This window comes from Etheostoma spectabile, chromosome 6, assembly GCF_008692095.1.
Source record: "Etheostoma spectabile isolate EspeVRDwgs_2016 chromosome 6, UIUC_Espe_1.0, whole genome shotgun sequence".
Classification (NCBI taxonomy): domain Eukaryota; kingdom Metazoa; phylum Chordata; class Actinopteri; order Perciformes; family Percidae; genus Etheostoma; species Etheostoma spectabile.
In genome coordinates, this window is record NC_045738.1 from 20,503,310 (window position 1) to 20,521,046 (window position 17,737).

At 40.4% G+C, this 17,737-nt stretch overlaps 1 protein-coding gene across 1 annotated transcript in view; it reads left to right on the plus strand.

Annotated features, from left to right (window-relative positions):
* Window positions 1-3,941: 3,941 nt before the first annotated feature.
* Window positions 3,942-17,737, plus strand: part of sh3bp5b (SH3-domain binding protein 5b (BTK-associated)) — a 49,351-nt gene continuing 35,555 nt past the window's right edge. The window contains exons 1-3 of the mRNA XM_032518870.1: window positions 3,942-4,295; window positions 5,156-5,218; window positions 14,941-15,069. Of these exons, the coding sequence (XP_032374761.1) occupies window positions 4,215-4,295; window positions 5,156-5,218; window positions 14,941-15,069 (273 nt within the window). The 5' untranslated portion in view covers window positions 3,942-4,214. The remainder of the gene's footprint in view (window positions 4,296-5,155; window positions 5,219-14,940; window positions 15,070-17,737) is intronic.

The window sequence follows — 17,737 nt, forward strand, 5'->3', positions numbered from 1 at the left end:
ACGGGCCCTCGATGACCTGCGGTTCCTCGATGACTTGCGGTTCCTCGATGACTTGCGATTCCTCGATGACTCGTGAGTTGTCGATTCTCGCGCGAGTCAGTCGATCCCACGAATCTGCCGACCGCGTTCTCATGAGTGGATCTCATTCAGACGAGTGTGTGAAGTCTCTCCTCGAGCTCAGGGTGAAGCAAATCAACAACAAAAGCCTGTCTTTCACATCTGAAATAACATACAATGTTCTGCACGTAGCCTAGCTACCCTTACTGTAGGTTTGTTCAAATGCAATTAGATGGAGCACGCAGTCCGAAACATTGCAAGCTCTCGTTGAGGAGTCCTCAATGACTCGTCAGCTATCTCGTGACTCAGTCAATTGCTCAAATCTGCCGGCCATATGATTTGATCTGTGGCAGACGAGTGAGTTAGCGAGCTCAGAGTAAAGTAACAAAAGCCATTCTTTCACTTCTGAAATAACACAGTGTTCTGCATGTAGCTTAGCTAGGCCTACTGTAGGTTTGGTGTATAAATGTAATATTTTAAAAATACAAATTAGCTCAAGCACACAGTCGATTTAAAAAAAAGTAAACACTTTTTTTATTCCTAGCAATACTGACTCAAGTGAGTCAATTGACTCGCACAACCCGGTTGAGTTTAGTGAGGGACTCAGAATAACCCGAATCCTTGAAAGGAACCGGGTTTTCCAGGCCTACCGACCACACCATGGATTAGAGAATGGGAATAGCAGTTGGGTATGGCTGCAGCCTGGAGACCTCCCGTCTCATGCCCTCCTGGCTGGTGCAGTACGGCAATCATGCTAAGGAATAAAAAAAAATATTTCAGCAGATGTCTCAGTTACGACTCGATGGAGATAACAAAGCAGTTTTGTGTTATGTGTGCGGGTGGGATTTATTCAATTTGGGAAATCCCAAAGCTATCAAGCTCAAAATGGCTGGTTGACTGTAGGGAGGGACTAGAAATCCTGTCTGTTGTCGGAAGAGCAAATTGCTCCACAGTATGAATACATTTGGCTATCATTAATTTAAAAGTTTAACCCTTGCTTGGTATTCAGGTCAAATTGACCCATTTCAATTTTTTACAAGAACAAGAATGATTCAAGTAACATTTTTTCTACCTGAGAATCAACGACCTTGCCTCATTTTCTGTGATAATCACGTTTTCCTGACTCAATTCAGAACATTATTCTGGATATGACCACTTGTGTTTTTTCTATAGTGGATTTTTAACATGAACTATAACCAGACCAGAGGTGGGTAGAGTAGCCAAAAATTACCAAGTAAAAGTACTGTTACTTCAGAATAATATGACTCAAGTTAAAGTAAAAGTAGTCATCTAAATAATTACTTGAGTAAGAGTAAAAAAGTACTTGATGAAAAAAAACTACTAAGTAGTGATAACTGTTGAGTAACGTCTGATTTGTTTCTTAACACAAGCATCAATCAGACAGACAAAAATACAAAAATCATGTTTAGGCAAAACTATAGTCATCCAATCAATAGAATAAATTAAAATTAATTTATAATTACAAAATAGCTTAAGTGAGAGACTTGTCACATCAAATTGGGATGGATACTGCATGTGTAAAACATACTGTATGTAACCAAAAGACAAGATCCACCTCGCCACAGCAGAAAAAAAACCACCGCACGTTTCAGGTTAGAGGTTGAGTTGTTGAACGTCCTAGTCCGTTTGTTTGGTCGACACAGAAGACGCCGCATGACGTAGCTGCTGTTTCTACTTCTCCTAAAAGGTAACCATGCTTTCATATGAGGCCGGGGGGGTCCTCCAGTCTGTTGCCTTGGCGACATTCTTTGTTTTGCTACGACTGTAAGCTAACCGTCCCGCCCATAGATAGATATATACATTCTATGGTCCCGCCGCTGAGAACGAGTATGGTCACGTGACTGCACAACGCCGTTTGATTGGTGGAACACAGTCACGTGGTAGAGCCTTAAGGGAAGACTCCTCTGTCAAAATAAAACATTAAATGAGACGTACGCTGGGGTAAAAAAATGACGCGTAGAATACAAAGAGGTAAAAAGAAAAGTAACGAGCTCATTGTAGCCGGATGTAGCGGAGTAAGAGTACAGTTTCTTTTCACTAATTACTCAAGTACAAGTAAAAGTATAGTGATTTAACTACTCTAGAAGTAAAATCTTTTCAAAAAACTTACTCAAGTAAATGTAACGGAGTAAATGTAACTCGTTACTACCCACCTCTGTTATGACTAAAAACAAATCCCACTTCCATTTATAATTGTGTTCGAGTAGAGATTGATTGCATTCCCTAAACATAGATGTTATCTCAATTGTTTGAAATTGAGATGAGACAATAGAATTGTTTTAAAAACCCCAAATAAGTCCCGGGTCAGTTTGACCCGAGGGATACGAGAGGCTCCCGAAAGTGAAGACAATACAAGGGTTAAACGGCGTTAAATTATTTGCAACATACTACATACACTAACTAAACTGTGACTTCATTTATAAAAATAATTTGTGATTTCTCTGAATTGACCGGTGGACACGCTTGGGCATGAGACGGGAGGCATGAGGGAGGTCCCCACCTTGTGTTGTCAACCAACACTTCTGATGCTTTTTATTTGATGTTTTTAACTTTTTTGCACATTTTTTTGTCTATTTTTCCATCACTTTTTTTAATGTTTGTCACTTTTTTTGACGTACAATAAAAGTACTATTCAATTTAATTTTACAGTTATTTTTGGAATTTATGGTGCAATAAACCTAATTTTTTAGAAAATTATACTTAATATGAGTTAGAAGCAGAAATTAGGAATTATTAGACTACAAATTAAAGGAATGGTGTTGATGGATAATGCAGCATGGAATATGTCAACTTTTACTCATACTATTCAAAACCACTTCAATTTTTTCTCCAAATGCTGTAAATTTAATAAAGACAACCACAAAAGATCGGACCGGGACAGGAGCAGACTCAATAGACTGATCCGGAGAGCGAGCTCTGTCCTGGACTGTCCTCTGGACCCATAGAGGAAGTAGGGAGAGGAGGATGTTAGCCAAGCTGACATCCATCATGACAACACCTCTCACCCCTACATGACACTGTGGGGTCCTGAGCAGCTCCTTCAGCAGCAGACTGATACACCCACGGTGTAAGAAGGAGAGGTACCGCAGGTCCTTCATTCCGGCCGCTGGCAGACCTACAACGCTGCTCTACCTGTAGTGTTGTAGTTTCTGTTCCTGTTTTTCTCCCATCTACATCAACACATTTCTGTTATCTTTAATATTGGGATTTATATTATTTTATTACAAGTACTTACTTTTCAATATTTATGGTCTAGGTTAATATAATTTAAATTATCTACCGACTCTTGCTTCTTGCTCTAATTACACATTCAACTTAATTTTTAACGTCACTTACAACGCAAATTGTTTCTCTATCATGGCAACCGCACTTAAAATTCCTTTGTGTTGACGGCATTTACTTACTCAGTCTACCATATTTCATTGTCTATTCTTGCCTGTATTTCTTGCTGTTTCTTGCCTGTATTTCTTTTGCTTACTTGTTTGTGTGTTATTGTTTGTTTTCTGTTTTTTGCTGTTGTGCTATGCTGCTACTTGTAACGACAGAATTTCCCCGTCGTGGGATAAATAAAGTATAATATTAATCTAATCTAATCTAAAATTAACGAAAGTAGAGTGTGTACTTGCCAAAGATAGGTGTGTGGAATAATCATTTTATTTGGGTAGTTAAAAAGAACATTGATATAGGAAAACGGGTCAATTTGACCCGAGGACAACACGAGTGTTAAAACGAAACTGGGTCCCCCAGGCTGCAGCCATGCACCCTTGGGACTTGGTCTTGCTATAGGGCACTGTTTGCCCCTCATACAGTCTACAGCCTCTCAGAAGGGGGCGTTCCCGGGCGGAAGCGCTCTGCTCTGGACGACTCTACACCGGGGCTCGGTGTCAGTGTGGAGGGAGCGCTGAGCGGGGAGAGACGCTGCTGCTGCTCGGCTCCTGGGTGGATACAAGCAGAGATGTGCCTCTTCGAGAAATACCGCTTTTAAAATAAATTACAAGTAGAGATATAAAGTAAGGCTCGTGAATCCGACGTGTGGTGACCCGGGCTGAGACAGACGAGTCTGTGGTCTCTTTGAGTCCCGTAGAAACGTCTCTTTGTTCGGGTTGTTAACGAGATATCTGCCCTTCACCTTCAACATGGATAATTCAGAGAAGGAGCTCAGGACGGACGACGACGAGGCGGAATATGAAGACGAGGAGGTGGACCCCAGAGTCCAGGTAATTAATCTTTACAGCCGTAGTATTATTTGTAGCTATTTTTTCCTCTTTTCACCGACATGGTTTCATTGTAGCTTTGCCTTGTCTGTCTCCTCACCGCTGTAGTTAGCTAACAGCACAGAGAACAAAGTCTCAGCACGACGCAGCTTCTGCATATTCGCACTATTTCTTATTTTAAATATAAGGAAACTGTAACGTTAATGTTACATCTAAAATAACTCCTAGCTACCTGAAGAGTCTGGTTAATCTGAAAGTAATGCAAATGAAAGCCAGTCCACTCCATAAAGAGTTAAGTGTGCATTAACATCACAGAGAAACTGCCTGTAATATAAGTAAAATATGTACATTCTTTGTTTAACCTTGAATACCTTAACTAAAAATAAGTTGAAATTCTAAATTTATGCAGATATTTTTTTAAAGTAAAGTTACAACCTTTCACCGAAGTAGAAAAGAATAACGAGGTAGAAAAAAAGCTTCATGTTAACTTTCATAAAGAAGATGCCAATGAGTTCTTTGCATTGAGGTAAACAGAGGCTTTTAAATATAGTAAAAAAAAAGAGAGTGATGGTATCACTGGCCCTGTATCAAGAGAGAGAATCAGTCGCATCATTGCATCCTTTAAAAGAGGAATTGGTTTTTTAATGTTAATCCCAGCTAACCTTTACCATTTCTTTTATTCTTGGCGAACAATCAAGCTTCAGACACTTGCCTTAGTTGAATATGAACATATTTCAATTCCATCGTGTCCTGTATTCCTGTTAAACCATTCCAGATGTTGCTGGTTCCCCCTCCCATACTTCCACATATTATATTACACCCCTTTCTTTTGCTTTACCTCTCTGCGGTTCCCTCTTTTTCAGGGTGAGCTGGAGAAACTCAACCAGTCCACCGACGACATCAACAGATGTGAGACGGAGCTGGAGGTCAGTCTGTTAACACACACACACACACACACACACACACACACACACACACACACACACACACACACACATGGAGCTGTGTGCATTGAATGTTTGTGCTGGTTATCTGTGTGTTTCAGCGCTGTGTTAGTTGTTACCGATTGGACTGATAGAGCATGTTATCAAGCACATGTAACCGCTGTTGGCAGATTTGCTGCTCTGACAGTGTTGACTGATATCCTGGCAGAAAAGTGTTGTTTTCAAGGTATCGCTGTGTGCAGATACAGCAGTTTTTCCGAGTTGCAGCCGGACCTTTGCTCTCTCTCCAGGTCAAACTGTTTGTGAAAGTTAGCATTAAGTTCAGTGTCAGCAGCTTTAAACATCCAAGGAGTTGGTCTCTATCTAGTCTTGTGAGTCACCGTGAAATATTGTGATACAATAAACTAATTTGGGCACTTAAAGTAATTTTACTGACTGCTGTATTCAGAAGCAACTTGCGATGACCTAGAGAGTTACCATCAAGTTCAGTTTAACTTCACTGGTCGTTCACTCTCATTAAAAGCCAGTAAAGTCTGAAGGCTCACTTTAATGTAGGTCAGCAGTCTTGCGTGAAGCTTTAAAGAGGTAAAAGTCCAAAGTCGTGTCATGCTCCACAGTTTGAGAGCTGTGCGTGGTGTCAATCAGGCATCTGAGCGATGGAGGTGAACAGACTTCATTAGTTTCGTATAGTCTCGGCTATAATTTACAGAGACCAAATCTCCCAAAAGCAATTACACAGGGAGAAAATGTCACTAAACAATCCATTTTTAATGTAATAGGGAATTATTGTGAATTGTTTCCCTACCTTGTAGGGCGACACATTCTATATGATAACATTGCTTTTATTATTGTTTCTTTTTCCGCTAATGGTGCTTCACTTGTTCTGTTGCGGGAGAGAATTGGGTCAGGTCCGTTGGTTGGTTTTGAGTACAGAGTCTCCCCAATCTTTATCTCCTCAGTTGTGGTTTTGTGGTCCGTTAGTTCAGTTCAACCTATTTCTACCCGGCCAAGTGCTTGACGTGTATGCAACACTGTGTCGATTGTTAAACCTTGACCGATTTTACAGTTATGGTCTTTCTTTATGGCTTCACACACTCCAAAATCAAGTCAAGTTGTTTTTTATGTCCCAACAAAGACGGCTGCTGTTCAGGACTGTGACCATCTACTGTCAGATGGGGGGCAAGCTATCAAACTGTCACGGCACAGTCCAACCAAGCTTCACCCACAAGATGTTTTCAGGGACTTTTACAGATTCAGTGCTAGGGATCTGGACAGATAACTAAGAAGTAATCTAAATGATGTCAAACGTCAACACCAAGAAATGCTCTTGAAAGAAAGTCTTGGTTCTGCACCTAAAGGATTTGTTTCTATATTGAAATAAACACGGGGAACAAATCAAATCAAGAATATTCTTAGAAATGGAAATCAACTGCATTTCTGTTTTTCAGAGCTTAAACGATTAGACTTTTTTATCTATGGACAGAAAATTACCTGACAACATTTTTGATAGTTGATGAATAGTTTGAGTCCTTTTCTTGAGGCACAAAGAGCAAAAAACTCGTTACAGCTTCTTAAATGTGAACATTTTCCATTTTGTTTGGCCTTCTTTATGAACAAACTAAATATCTTTGGATTTTAAGGTCCCATGGCATGACAATTTCTTTTTTTAACATTAATAAAAACATTTTTTCACATTAATATGAGTTCCCCCAGCCTGCCTATGGTCTCCCAGTGGCTACAAATGGTGATAGGTGTAAACCGAGCCCTGGGTATCCTGCTCTGCCTTTGAGAAGATGAAAGCTCAGATGGGCCGTTTTGGAATCTTGCTCCTTATGAGGTCTGCTTTGCCCGCCCAGAGAACTTGGCCCACCAATGAGAGACATCATGGCTTTCAAATGAGCAAAGTGGCAGTTGGTCAAGGCCAAACCCCCAGCCTCCACCTTGCCCCCCCTCCTCCAAAGCTACAGACTCAGAAATGGCACTTCCTAAAGAAAGCTCATTGTGGGACTGGCTCTAGTGGCTGTAACTCTGCACCAAGGCTGAATTTTGGGAAAGAGACTTTTACTTATGGTATTAGAAGACCACTAAGGTCTATATAAAAGAGACTTCAGATACAGTATCAGGGGACCACTACGGTCCCTAGGATAAAGAGACTTCAGATACAGTATCAGGGGACCACTAAGGTCTATATAAAAGAGACTTCAGATACAGTATTAGGGACCACAAGGTCTATATAAAAGAGACTCAGATACAGATTAGGGACCACTAAGGTCTATAAAAAGAGACGTCAGCTACAGTATTAGGGACCACTAAGGTCTATAAAAAGAGACTTCAGATACAGTATTAGGGGACCATTAAGGTCTATATAAAAGCACCCAAAGAGCACCATGTCCTGGAACCTTTAAGACTTGAAAGGTTTTAGTGTCTTGCTTAAGGGCAACGCTTGTAACCCCAGGACCTTGAACCCAGATATTCTTGTTAATGTCTATTGTCTCTGTTTGCTTATCAGCTACCCACATAAACATATAGAGAGCTTAAATCCTCTTTTTCCACTCAGACTGTGCCCCCTGTAGTTTGGTTTACAGAATGAAATCACCAGCAGCGACATTAGTGTGAAAACATCATATGATTTTAACCCAAAGAGGCTTTGGTTTGAAGCATTCATGCTGCCAGTGAGAGGACTAGGGAGATTGAAAATAATCAGATAATAATATTAATAATCGGAACTTCACTGATGTGAAGATGCAGATGCACTTTAATTGCAGTGATGCAAGTGCAGTGCAAATATAGCGTATAATCACAAGTTCTAGACATAACACCTCAGGGCACTAATGTGTTGACAAGGTGATGTGTGCGTCACAGTGTGAGCATCTGTGGCCTTTAGTGGGAGGACAGCGGCTCTGCACTGCAGTCTGCATCCACATCAGTATAATCACAGACAGTGAGGTACAGAGAGGGGGAGAGGACAAAGATATGCCTGTTAAAATTCATTTTATATAAGAAATCAATCTCATAATTGTTGGCTTTGTAGCTTTATAACCTTTTGTTACATTTCACGTGTTATTTACAGTGCAGTCTGTCAGTATCTGGAGAGTTTTGGGCCTGGATTAAAATGAAACCATGACATTGAGATTAAACTGCCTACTTTCAGCTTAAATTTATGGACGCAGACATCCACATTTGGCAAACTGTGTGTAAACTGTGACCTATTTTTTTATAGACAGTCACCAAGGGTAAAAAAGGTCATGATTCCTTCCTTCCCTTAAAGTGAAAGTCCCTGCAGAGCCAAAACAACTCGACCGTTTCCTCTTTTAAAATCTGTGAGGTAGTTTGTGGGTCTTAGTGGTGAAACGGTTGGTTGATTAATCGATTAGTTAGGTAATCAACAGATAATTAATCAATCCTTTATTCGAATCCTTCGAGGTAAATGCAAAACATTCACTTATGATTAGCTTATGATTCTGAGGATTATGTCATTGTGAACCCTAATAACCCCTTGGGGTTTGACTTTTAGCTAGACAAAACAGCTCTGAGGCGCTGTGTCTTGCACAGCATCCTTTGAGCTAAATGCTAACTCAAGCATGGCAACATGCTCACAATGGAAATAGTGACATACTAATATATAGCTGCAATAATGTTTTAGTGTTCACCGTTTTTAGTTTGGTATGATAGCGTGCTTACATTTGCTAAATTAGCACTAAACACAAGTACAGTTGAGGCTGATAGGGACTGCCTTTAGTTTTTCAGGTATGAACCCAATTGTCAGACAAATTAAAAATGATTGTGGGGGGGGGGGGGGGTCATCAAAGTCGGTAGGATTCATCCCCTGGGCACCATGAGTATTTAATTAAAATTCCATCACAATGCATCCAATAGTTGCCAAGGTATTTTGATCTGGACCAGAGTGCTGGACTGACAGACCAGTGTTGAGAGTGCCTGATAACAGTGATGTCAACAATTGCAGCGATATTGCATCAGTGTAGTGAAAGAACACATTTCTGTGTACCTGCGGTTTTAAGGCATCAGTTGGTAAAGAAATGGAGGTCATGCTGAGGGATATGAAAGGCAAGAGAGATTAGCAATGGAAAGAACCGAGGGAGTGTTTGAAGTAAGAATGGTGAAAAAAAAAAAAAGATTGGATGAATGATTGAAACATGGGTTTGACAGAACAGCTGTGAGCTAAAAGTCAAATCTTGAAGAGAACAGAGAGGACTGACTGACTGACTGACTCATGTCTGTGAGCCTGGGGGGCACGATCCAGTGAAAATCTCCACACATCAAACTGTACAGTAACGTTAGTTTAAGCTGCTGTGTGTGTAGATCAAACACATTCTGCGACTGCCCAGGGCCTCTACAGGTCCAACCACAGGGCGCCCCCTGGCCCTATTCCTAGTTGATGTCCTTTGTTGTTTTCTGGAATGGGAATATGAATGACAAACATCTAGCGTGAGGAGCTTTAAAAAGTGAGGTGTGCAGAGTGGAGCTGGGGAAGTCGTTTCGGGTGCACCCCCCCTCAGGGTAGACACCCCTGGTGTTCTCTTTGATGCAATCCTTCAATCAGCTTTCATCTAACACATTATATTCATGTGTACTGACCTGAAAATTGTGAATTGTAAGGATGTGCAGTTACTGCTGCTGTTATTTCCTAGAATACTCCTGACTCGTGGAAAACATGGAGCCGGGGAAAATGCAATTCTTTGAAAGCTAGACAGAGGAACTTGAAGACAGTTTTTTTATGAATTCCAATGGAAGCTCCGTAGATGTGACTGATAGTAAAACCTAGCAATCTTTATTTTGTTCTTTTCCTCGTCTTCATAGTCTCTAGGTTGCCTGTTGTTGCCTTGATGAAAGACTAATTTGATTTGCCGGTAAGGGGGTTGTGGCAGACTGCTCCAGTACAATAAATAAGCATGAGCTTTCTTGAGGACTTTGGCATCTAGTGTCATGAGTTTCCTTTTTTTAGCCTAGTCTTTAAAGTTCAACAAATTAATTCAGAAGCTGTGTTTTGGATATGTTGAAATTGAATTCAGCCTTTGATCCAAATCCAAAGTGGATTACCAAATGCCAAACAAAAGTCAAAATTAATTTCACTTTAAGCATCAGAGATGTCACGGTGCACTACAAGAGTTATCTTATGCTCTTCTCAGAAGCTAAGAATCTACTTATTGTCTCTAAAATAATAACTCCCCGTTTTCTGAAGTTAAAAAATGGCTTTGTTATGATGCATGCTTGCCTGACCATGACCATTTTGTTTCATATTCATATTGTACATGTAATATTGTTTGGACTGAATGTAATTAATTGATTACTTTATACTGTATGTTTGTGTTGTATGTACAAACTAACTAACTAGACACCCATAGTTGATCCAATAATCCTAATTCTGGGTTAATCATTAATAACTTTGTAAATCCGGCGCCAATTTCGATACCGAAGTTTTGATACCGGTCCCTAACGATACTATTTTCAATACCATATGTATTAAAATCCATTTCAACACAAATACATTAAACACAAAATTTCTATTTTCCAACTTTAATTGTGAATCAAAACAGGTATCAAAATTTGAAAAAGTTTGGTAACACCGCTCACTTAGAGTGACAATAATAACACTGGTTGTGCTTTTGGATCGGGGGGGTGCACCAGTCAGATACTCAGGATTGGTATCAATCCTAACTAGGCAAAAATGAACAAAAAAGAGAACATTTTTCCACAACATGAACATATTATAAATAAACAAATAACATTGTGGACCGGCTAAGATTGAACTAAAATGCAAAGGAATGTAAACAGCAAAGACTTTTTAGTGCAACCGCTCTGCTCTCTGTCAATATGCAGAGAGGGCACAGACAACAGATAAGCTTGCAATTCCGCCTTCTCAGGTACCGTAATTTGGAAAGATAAATCATTTTTCAATACTCGTACTCGTAGGATTCGACTATTTTGTTCAGTGCCATGAAAGTATCGACGTTCGGTACCCAGTCCTAAAGTTAAGTGAAGATAGTTGCGTCTTCTACATAGTCCATCGGGTTTTTTCTAATCCTCCTTGTCCTCCTTGGCTACTAGCAACTGTGCGGAGTAAAGGATGGGGAATCCAAAAGGATTTCCAATGCAAACATCTTGTGTATGGGTGAATATAAAATGCAGCAGCACAGAAACCGAGTCTTTTTATTCTCTCCTCCTCTTGCTTTTTTCAAAATGTTTCTTCTCACCATGACTTCTCTGTATTTACCCAATTTGCGAGCAACAGTCGTTTGTAAAACATACCATTGTTTTTGATTTGCAACTTTTTTTAAATGGGCCCCATTCGGACTGTTTTGTTTTGTTGTTTTGTTGCTCTGTGCTTATTTTTCTGGGACTGTTTTTATTGATGGGACTGTCCTGCCAGCTGTAGAGTATAAAGATGACATCCCCTTTATGAATCCTGCTTATAAAGCTCTGACTGCTCAATTGGTTTTCCACCCAAGGAAATGTCCATCAGTGATCGCATCCCCAGACCTTTTAAGTACACCAAATAATAGATAAGGAAAATGACATCATTTTACTGTAATGCAGCCTGTAAAACCAGGTAAAGACAACACTTACCATATTACAATATTTCAAAAATCTAAATGTGCTGTATTTATATAGCGCTTTTCCAGTCTTAACAACTGCTCAAAGCGCTTTTACATCTACAGGAAACATTCACCATTCACACACATTCATACACTGTGGCCGGGGCTGCCGTACAAGGTGCCACCTGCTCATCAGATAAACATTCACACACATTCACACTCCGATGCGCAGCACCGGGGGCAACTCAGGGTTCAGTGTCTTGCCCAAGGACACTTCAACAATGACTGCAGGGGCGGGGATCGAACCACCAACCTTCCGATTGGCAGGCAACCGCTCTACCACTGAGCCACAGCCTGCCCTAGATGTTGATTAGATATTGTCTTAGATATCTAAGACAATATCTAGTCTTATATCACGATATCGATACAACATTGATATATTGCCCAGCCCTACTTTTTGGTATATGGGTCTATGAAAACAATGCGAATATGTGTTTTCTTTGATCTGACCCATGTTGGGAAAACTGACCTTGTTAGATTGGTTTGCTTTTATCTAAAATAGTTTGAGTCATGGTCAGGGCTTTGATAATCTTCCAAGCCACAAGGTTAGAGATTTAATTGGTAGGAATTACATCTTGTCTTTTTTTTATGACATGTCAACAACTACCTCCTGAAACTCCTCCCCAGCTTGGAGTCCTGAAGAAGCCTCTTGGAAGCCTCTTGGTCATCAAAACATCTAAATGGAACGCATTAGACCTGCACAATTTGGGGAAAAATATGAATCATTATTTTTATTTTTTTAGCTTTTAATTGATATCACGATTCTCTGCCACAATTTTTTTTCTCACAAAGTGTAATGTTTATTGCACACATGAACCATGACAAAACAAAACAAATTGGCTGTACCAAGCATAGATTTATTTTGGCACCTATAGCACATTGGGCGTCACCACAAGCCTGTAACCATAGAGGCTTCAATGAAGAGAAGGGAGAGCATTGAAGCGCTTTGGGAGCGCTTTAAAACCTATTTCATACAGTCAGTTTAAAGTTTAAAAATCTCAGAAGAAAGTAGTAGCGTTTGTGATGCAGTCGGCTCGTAAAATTAAAGAATTGTAGTCATTTAAAAAAAAAAAACGAAGATTGTGATGATTATTGTGCGCCCTAGAACGCACATTGAATTACCATTGACGTAGTACTTCTTGATATCCTACTACTGTATGTGCCAGATCCGAGCACCTTCATAGACTATTAACGTATTAAACCTGGTCATATGGGGTTGTTTCCTCCCGGGGATTCAAATGAATTACTGCAGTTTTGCGGCTTCTCTGTGTTGTTATGGGATGCCATTTAAGTCTTATTGGATTATTCTCAACTAGACAGTCGCATCGCATGCAATTATTTTTCCGGATTGTTGATCCTAGTTGCAGTCGCAAGGATGTCACATAATTATTACTTGCCCTGTTCTCTGTCTTCTCGAGCCTTTCACATATAGAGAGCTTGTTGGAAGAAAAGTTTCTTTAGCTTCTAAGAAAAGAAAACCACACAAACTGAAGGGTACGTTTTTGGGGAGCAAGCTTGTTTTTTTGTTAGAAGGCCCTTGAATCAAGCCCGCTTCTGCCAAAACATCATTACATCTAATGTTACTTGTATAATTGGCCCTGCTAAAGGAAGTGGGGAATTAAAAAGAGCATTTCCCTGCAGGGATCCGTGAAGTTTCTGACTTGTTTTTGTTCTTGCTGCTTTTATGCCAATTAGACGACCATGATGCAATTTCTGAGCTGAATGCCAGTCCGTCTCAGAAACTCCCCATGTACTACCATGTAGTGCCAATGAACGAACAAAGCTTTCTAAGATTGAACGAACACTTTGTTCTTACCAGTTAACAAAATTATATCGGGCATTGATTTTTCACAGGCGGGTGTCTTTCAGTGTTATGACACAGGAAAGCTGTCAGCTTTATCTGGCACATGGTGTGAATACTTTGCCCAGATTAGGTTAAGTGTGATGGTTGGTAGCAAATGTTTCTTATCCATTATTTAGACCTTAGTTTTATCTTTGAGCTCTGGGGTTTTAGCTGCTAACGTTCTTAGAAGCTGTGACTCATACTTTGAGGCAGCAATAGACCTTCTTCACAGCAGACATTTTGACTCATAGTTGGAAAAGCACAGCTGAATTTGGTAACCTTAACGATGGCTCAATTCCATCAAGTGTCCCAGTAAGCTGTTTCAATGAGTCAGCATGCACAACACCAGGGCCTTTCCTAAGTGGAATGCACCCATCATTGATGGTTTTGAATACACCTGTGCTTTTCCTACTTTGACATGTCAACATGTCTGGCGTGAAAAAGGTCTATAGAGCAACCTGTTATCACATTTAAGCAAGACCTACTGCTCCGCCGAAGATGAACTCACAGTTGCTGCTAATGCTGCTAATGGGTGTTGTCACTTCCCGGCCCCGGCTAGTTTGAAGAAGGAAACATTGAGGAACACAGGTATCCAAAATCCAAATTTCAGCAACAGGAGTCTTCTTCTTCGCCCAGAAAAAGAAAAAGGATACTGAAAAGAGCAAGACACCGGCTTTTTGAAATACGTACTTGGAACCACGTGGTGCGAGAGAGTTGATTTGGATAAATGATCTTAACGCTAGATGGGAGAAATTCCTACACATTGGACCTTTTTAAAGGCTGGATAAGAGTTGGAGAAGCGTCTCATTTAATCCAACACTAAGCTCTGTTGATGTAGCGTCGATCATTTTCTTGTATAAAACCCTTTTTACATTACTCCTGCCCTTTTATCTATGAAACACTAATAGTAATTTTCACTAAATGGGTTTTGGTAAAGGTCTAAAGTTGCCTAATTCATGTAAAGTTTTTAATAGGTGCATTTGGTGCACACCTGGGGTTAATAACAGTATTCACTGTTGGGGTTTTGGCTAAAAAAATCCCTACATAAAGGAAGGGCAGTGGGTGTGATGAGCTACAGATTACCTGACCAGTTGATCTACACGATCAGAGGTTATCAAAGTTCAGTTTACATTCAAAGAGTTACGTTGGTATCCTTTCTTTTTTTTGTGTCAGATGCTCCCATGTTTGTGCTGAATTGAATAACTGATGTTGAATAACCCCCCCCCTCCACTCTCTCTCTCCGTCAGGACGCGAGGCAAAAGTTCCGCTCGGTTCTGGTTGAGGCCACGGTGAAGCTGGACGAACTTGTGAAGAAGCTCGGCAAGGCTGTGGAGGAGTCCAAACCTTACTGGGAGGCCCGCAGGTTGGCCAGGCAGGTCAGTCAAAAGTGCATGGAGGGAGGGAGGGAGGGAGGGAGGGAGGGAGGGAACATTCAGAAACTTTTTTTTTTGCGTCGAACCAAATTAAACAGCGTTTTTTGACATTTTTGCATGAAACATTATCAAAACAGTGGAATAGTACGTGATTCTTTTTTTTTTGTCAATCCACTACTCGATTAGTCGACTAAGCGTTGAAGCTCTAGAAGCCTCTCATACACAGGCCTATTTTTTACATATTCAGAGCATGTGTTTGTTTTACCAGGTCAAAAGCTTGGACTCGATTAATTACCAAAGGTCCAGGCCCTATCGTGTGTTTGAGTATGTATGGTTTCCATGCAAGGGCTCTGTGTGGTTTAATCGTCACCTCTCTAAAAAGTCCATCTCATCAATCACCCTTCTGTTTGATAAGATTTGTCCAGTTTTTAGTTGTTGCTCGTTGAGGAGAAGGGATCATTTTTATGCAAGAACTTTAAACTCTTTCAGTCTAGTTGACCAGTAAAATGCATAATTTGGACACAGCTTAAAAATGGTGTCAAAGGGGAAACTACACAATTGTTTTAGACCATGATCTCAGTAGTTCCCCTTTCAGCCTCAACGCTTGTGTTGTGTGTGGTGTGTGTGTGTGGTGTGGTGTTGTGGTGTGTGTGGTGTGTGTGTGTGTGTGTGGGTGTGTGTGTGTGTGTGTTGTGTGTGTGTGTGTGTGTGTGTGTGTGTGTGTGTGTGTGTGTGTGTGTGTGTGTGTGTGTGTGTGTGGTGTGGGTTTGTGTGTGGTTGTTGTTTGTGGTGGTGTGTGTGTGCTGCGCGTGTGTGCGTGCGTGAGAAATAAAGGGGGAAGCAGCCACCTGCACATTTCGATAAGCGCCCAAACAGCTCTGAGAGCTCCGTCCGGAAGCGCAGTGATCCACTGAAACTCTGAAAGGCTTCATTATGCAGTTTTCCCACCTTCTGATGTGGCTCATGTAGGAAGGTTATCTTGGTATCCAGGTTTTCACTAGGACATAAATAATAGCTACAAATATGAGGGGTATTTTTCCGTAGCGTGCTGAAATACAATCAATGGTGAAAGAGTTTCTGTGAAGTGACTCTGCAATAGGACTTCCCCTTTCTCTGCTTTATGTCGTTTTTGAACACATTTAAACTAGGTTCACTCATGCTACTTCTATTATGATTTAGGGATCACATAGAAATGTTCAAGCAGAGATGTGTTGTCTACCCAAGTCAAAAGCTGACAAAAAAAATGTGTCCCTTTTCCAGACTTTAGTTTTAGTTTTCACTAACACCACCTTACTACCACTACTTTTACACTACTTTTTGTAATTTTATGCTCAATAACCCTCGTTTATATAGAATTGTACCTAATATTTGAGTTAAAAAGCAGAATTTATGAATTATTTTGACTAATGGTTAAGATCAGAGAAACGTACAGATGAGTTTAGTCAGGAATAAAAGTCAATCAAATGTTTTTGCAAAGAGCGTTGTATGGAATCCAATCCATTTTTTTGTGGCCATTTGGTTAAAAAGAAACTCATATGTCACATATAGACATTTTTTTAAAGGGGTCAAATTTGACCCGAGGACAACAGGAGGGTTAAGCACAGTTGTGGCCTAAAATGCATAATTCTTGAAGAAATCAATAAAAGTCAAATGTGTAACGATTTGAAATATACAGTGGTTTTATTTCAAAGCTATAGTGCGTAGTTTCGGTCTCCCTCGTGAGGAATGCATCCAGATGATACAAGCCTTTTTGTGATTGCACCCCCCTCCCGCCACGCAGTTGCTTGTAGCCAAGGAGGACATTTTCTAAACATGGCCAAGCTGAGAAACACAGAGAGAGTTGTGTGGAGCTTATAGTCTTAACTAGCTTTGTAGCAACTCATTTGGGAATGGCGTGAATGTAACGGAGTATTTCACATTTATTAGATTATCTCATCCCCAAATATTTGTGTTGTCTTCAGCTTCTGGGGTTCCTATGGAGGTTTAGAGCACCAACCTTGTTAGCATTATTATGTTATTTAGTTTGAAGCACCATCAGACAATCCATTAATTCCTCCCTCTTTCATTTATGTCAAACCTTTCATGCAAGAAATGCTTTGCAAATGAAGACCTCAGTGAAAGAAACTGATTACGTCAGTGTTTCTTTGTAATAGTATAGTAAAAAATGAATTGTTTGCTGTGGTTGTGGTGTACCGAGCATCTCGGTTGCGATGGTCGTCGGGGGAACTGAGATGAGGATGTACAACCTGGGATCCCTGTAGTTACTTCTGTCAGCTCACCTGCTGGCCTGATGTATCCTCTACCCATGTCCTAGATTGAGAATGTTGCAAGGAGTTTGTTGCAGCCCTCAGACAGCAGAAATACTGTATTCAGTATCTTTTCTGTGTCACCAGAAAGTAGGGCTGAACAATATTGTGTTTTAGCATCGACATCGCAATGTGCACATGCGCGATAGTCACATAGCAGGACTTTGCGATGTTATGGCTAATTGTTTTTGCTGCTTGATAGAAAAGTAAACTTTCCCGTTCTCCTTTTACATGATTATTACCAACCGACCCTTCCCTTTTAAGACAGGTAGCCATGTGGGTAACGTGTGTATGTGACGTTAGTCCGTCGGGGTTTATTGTTATGGGAAGTAAGGCTCTTTAAGAATGATTTATTATTTCCAAAT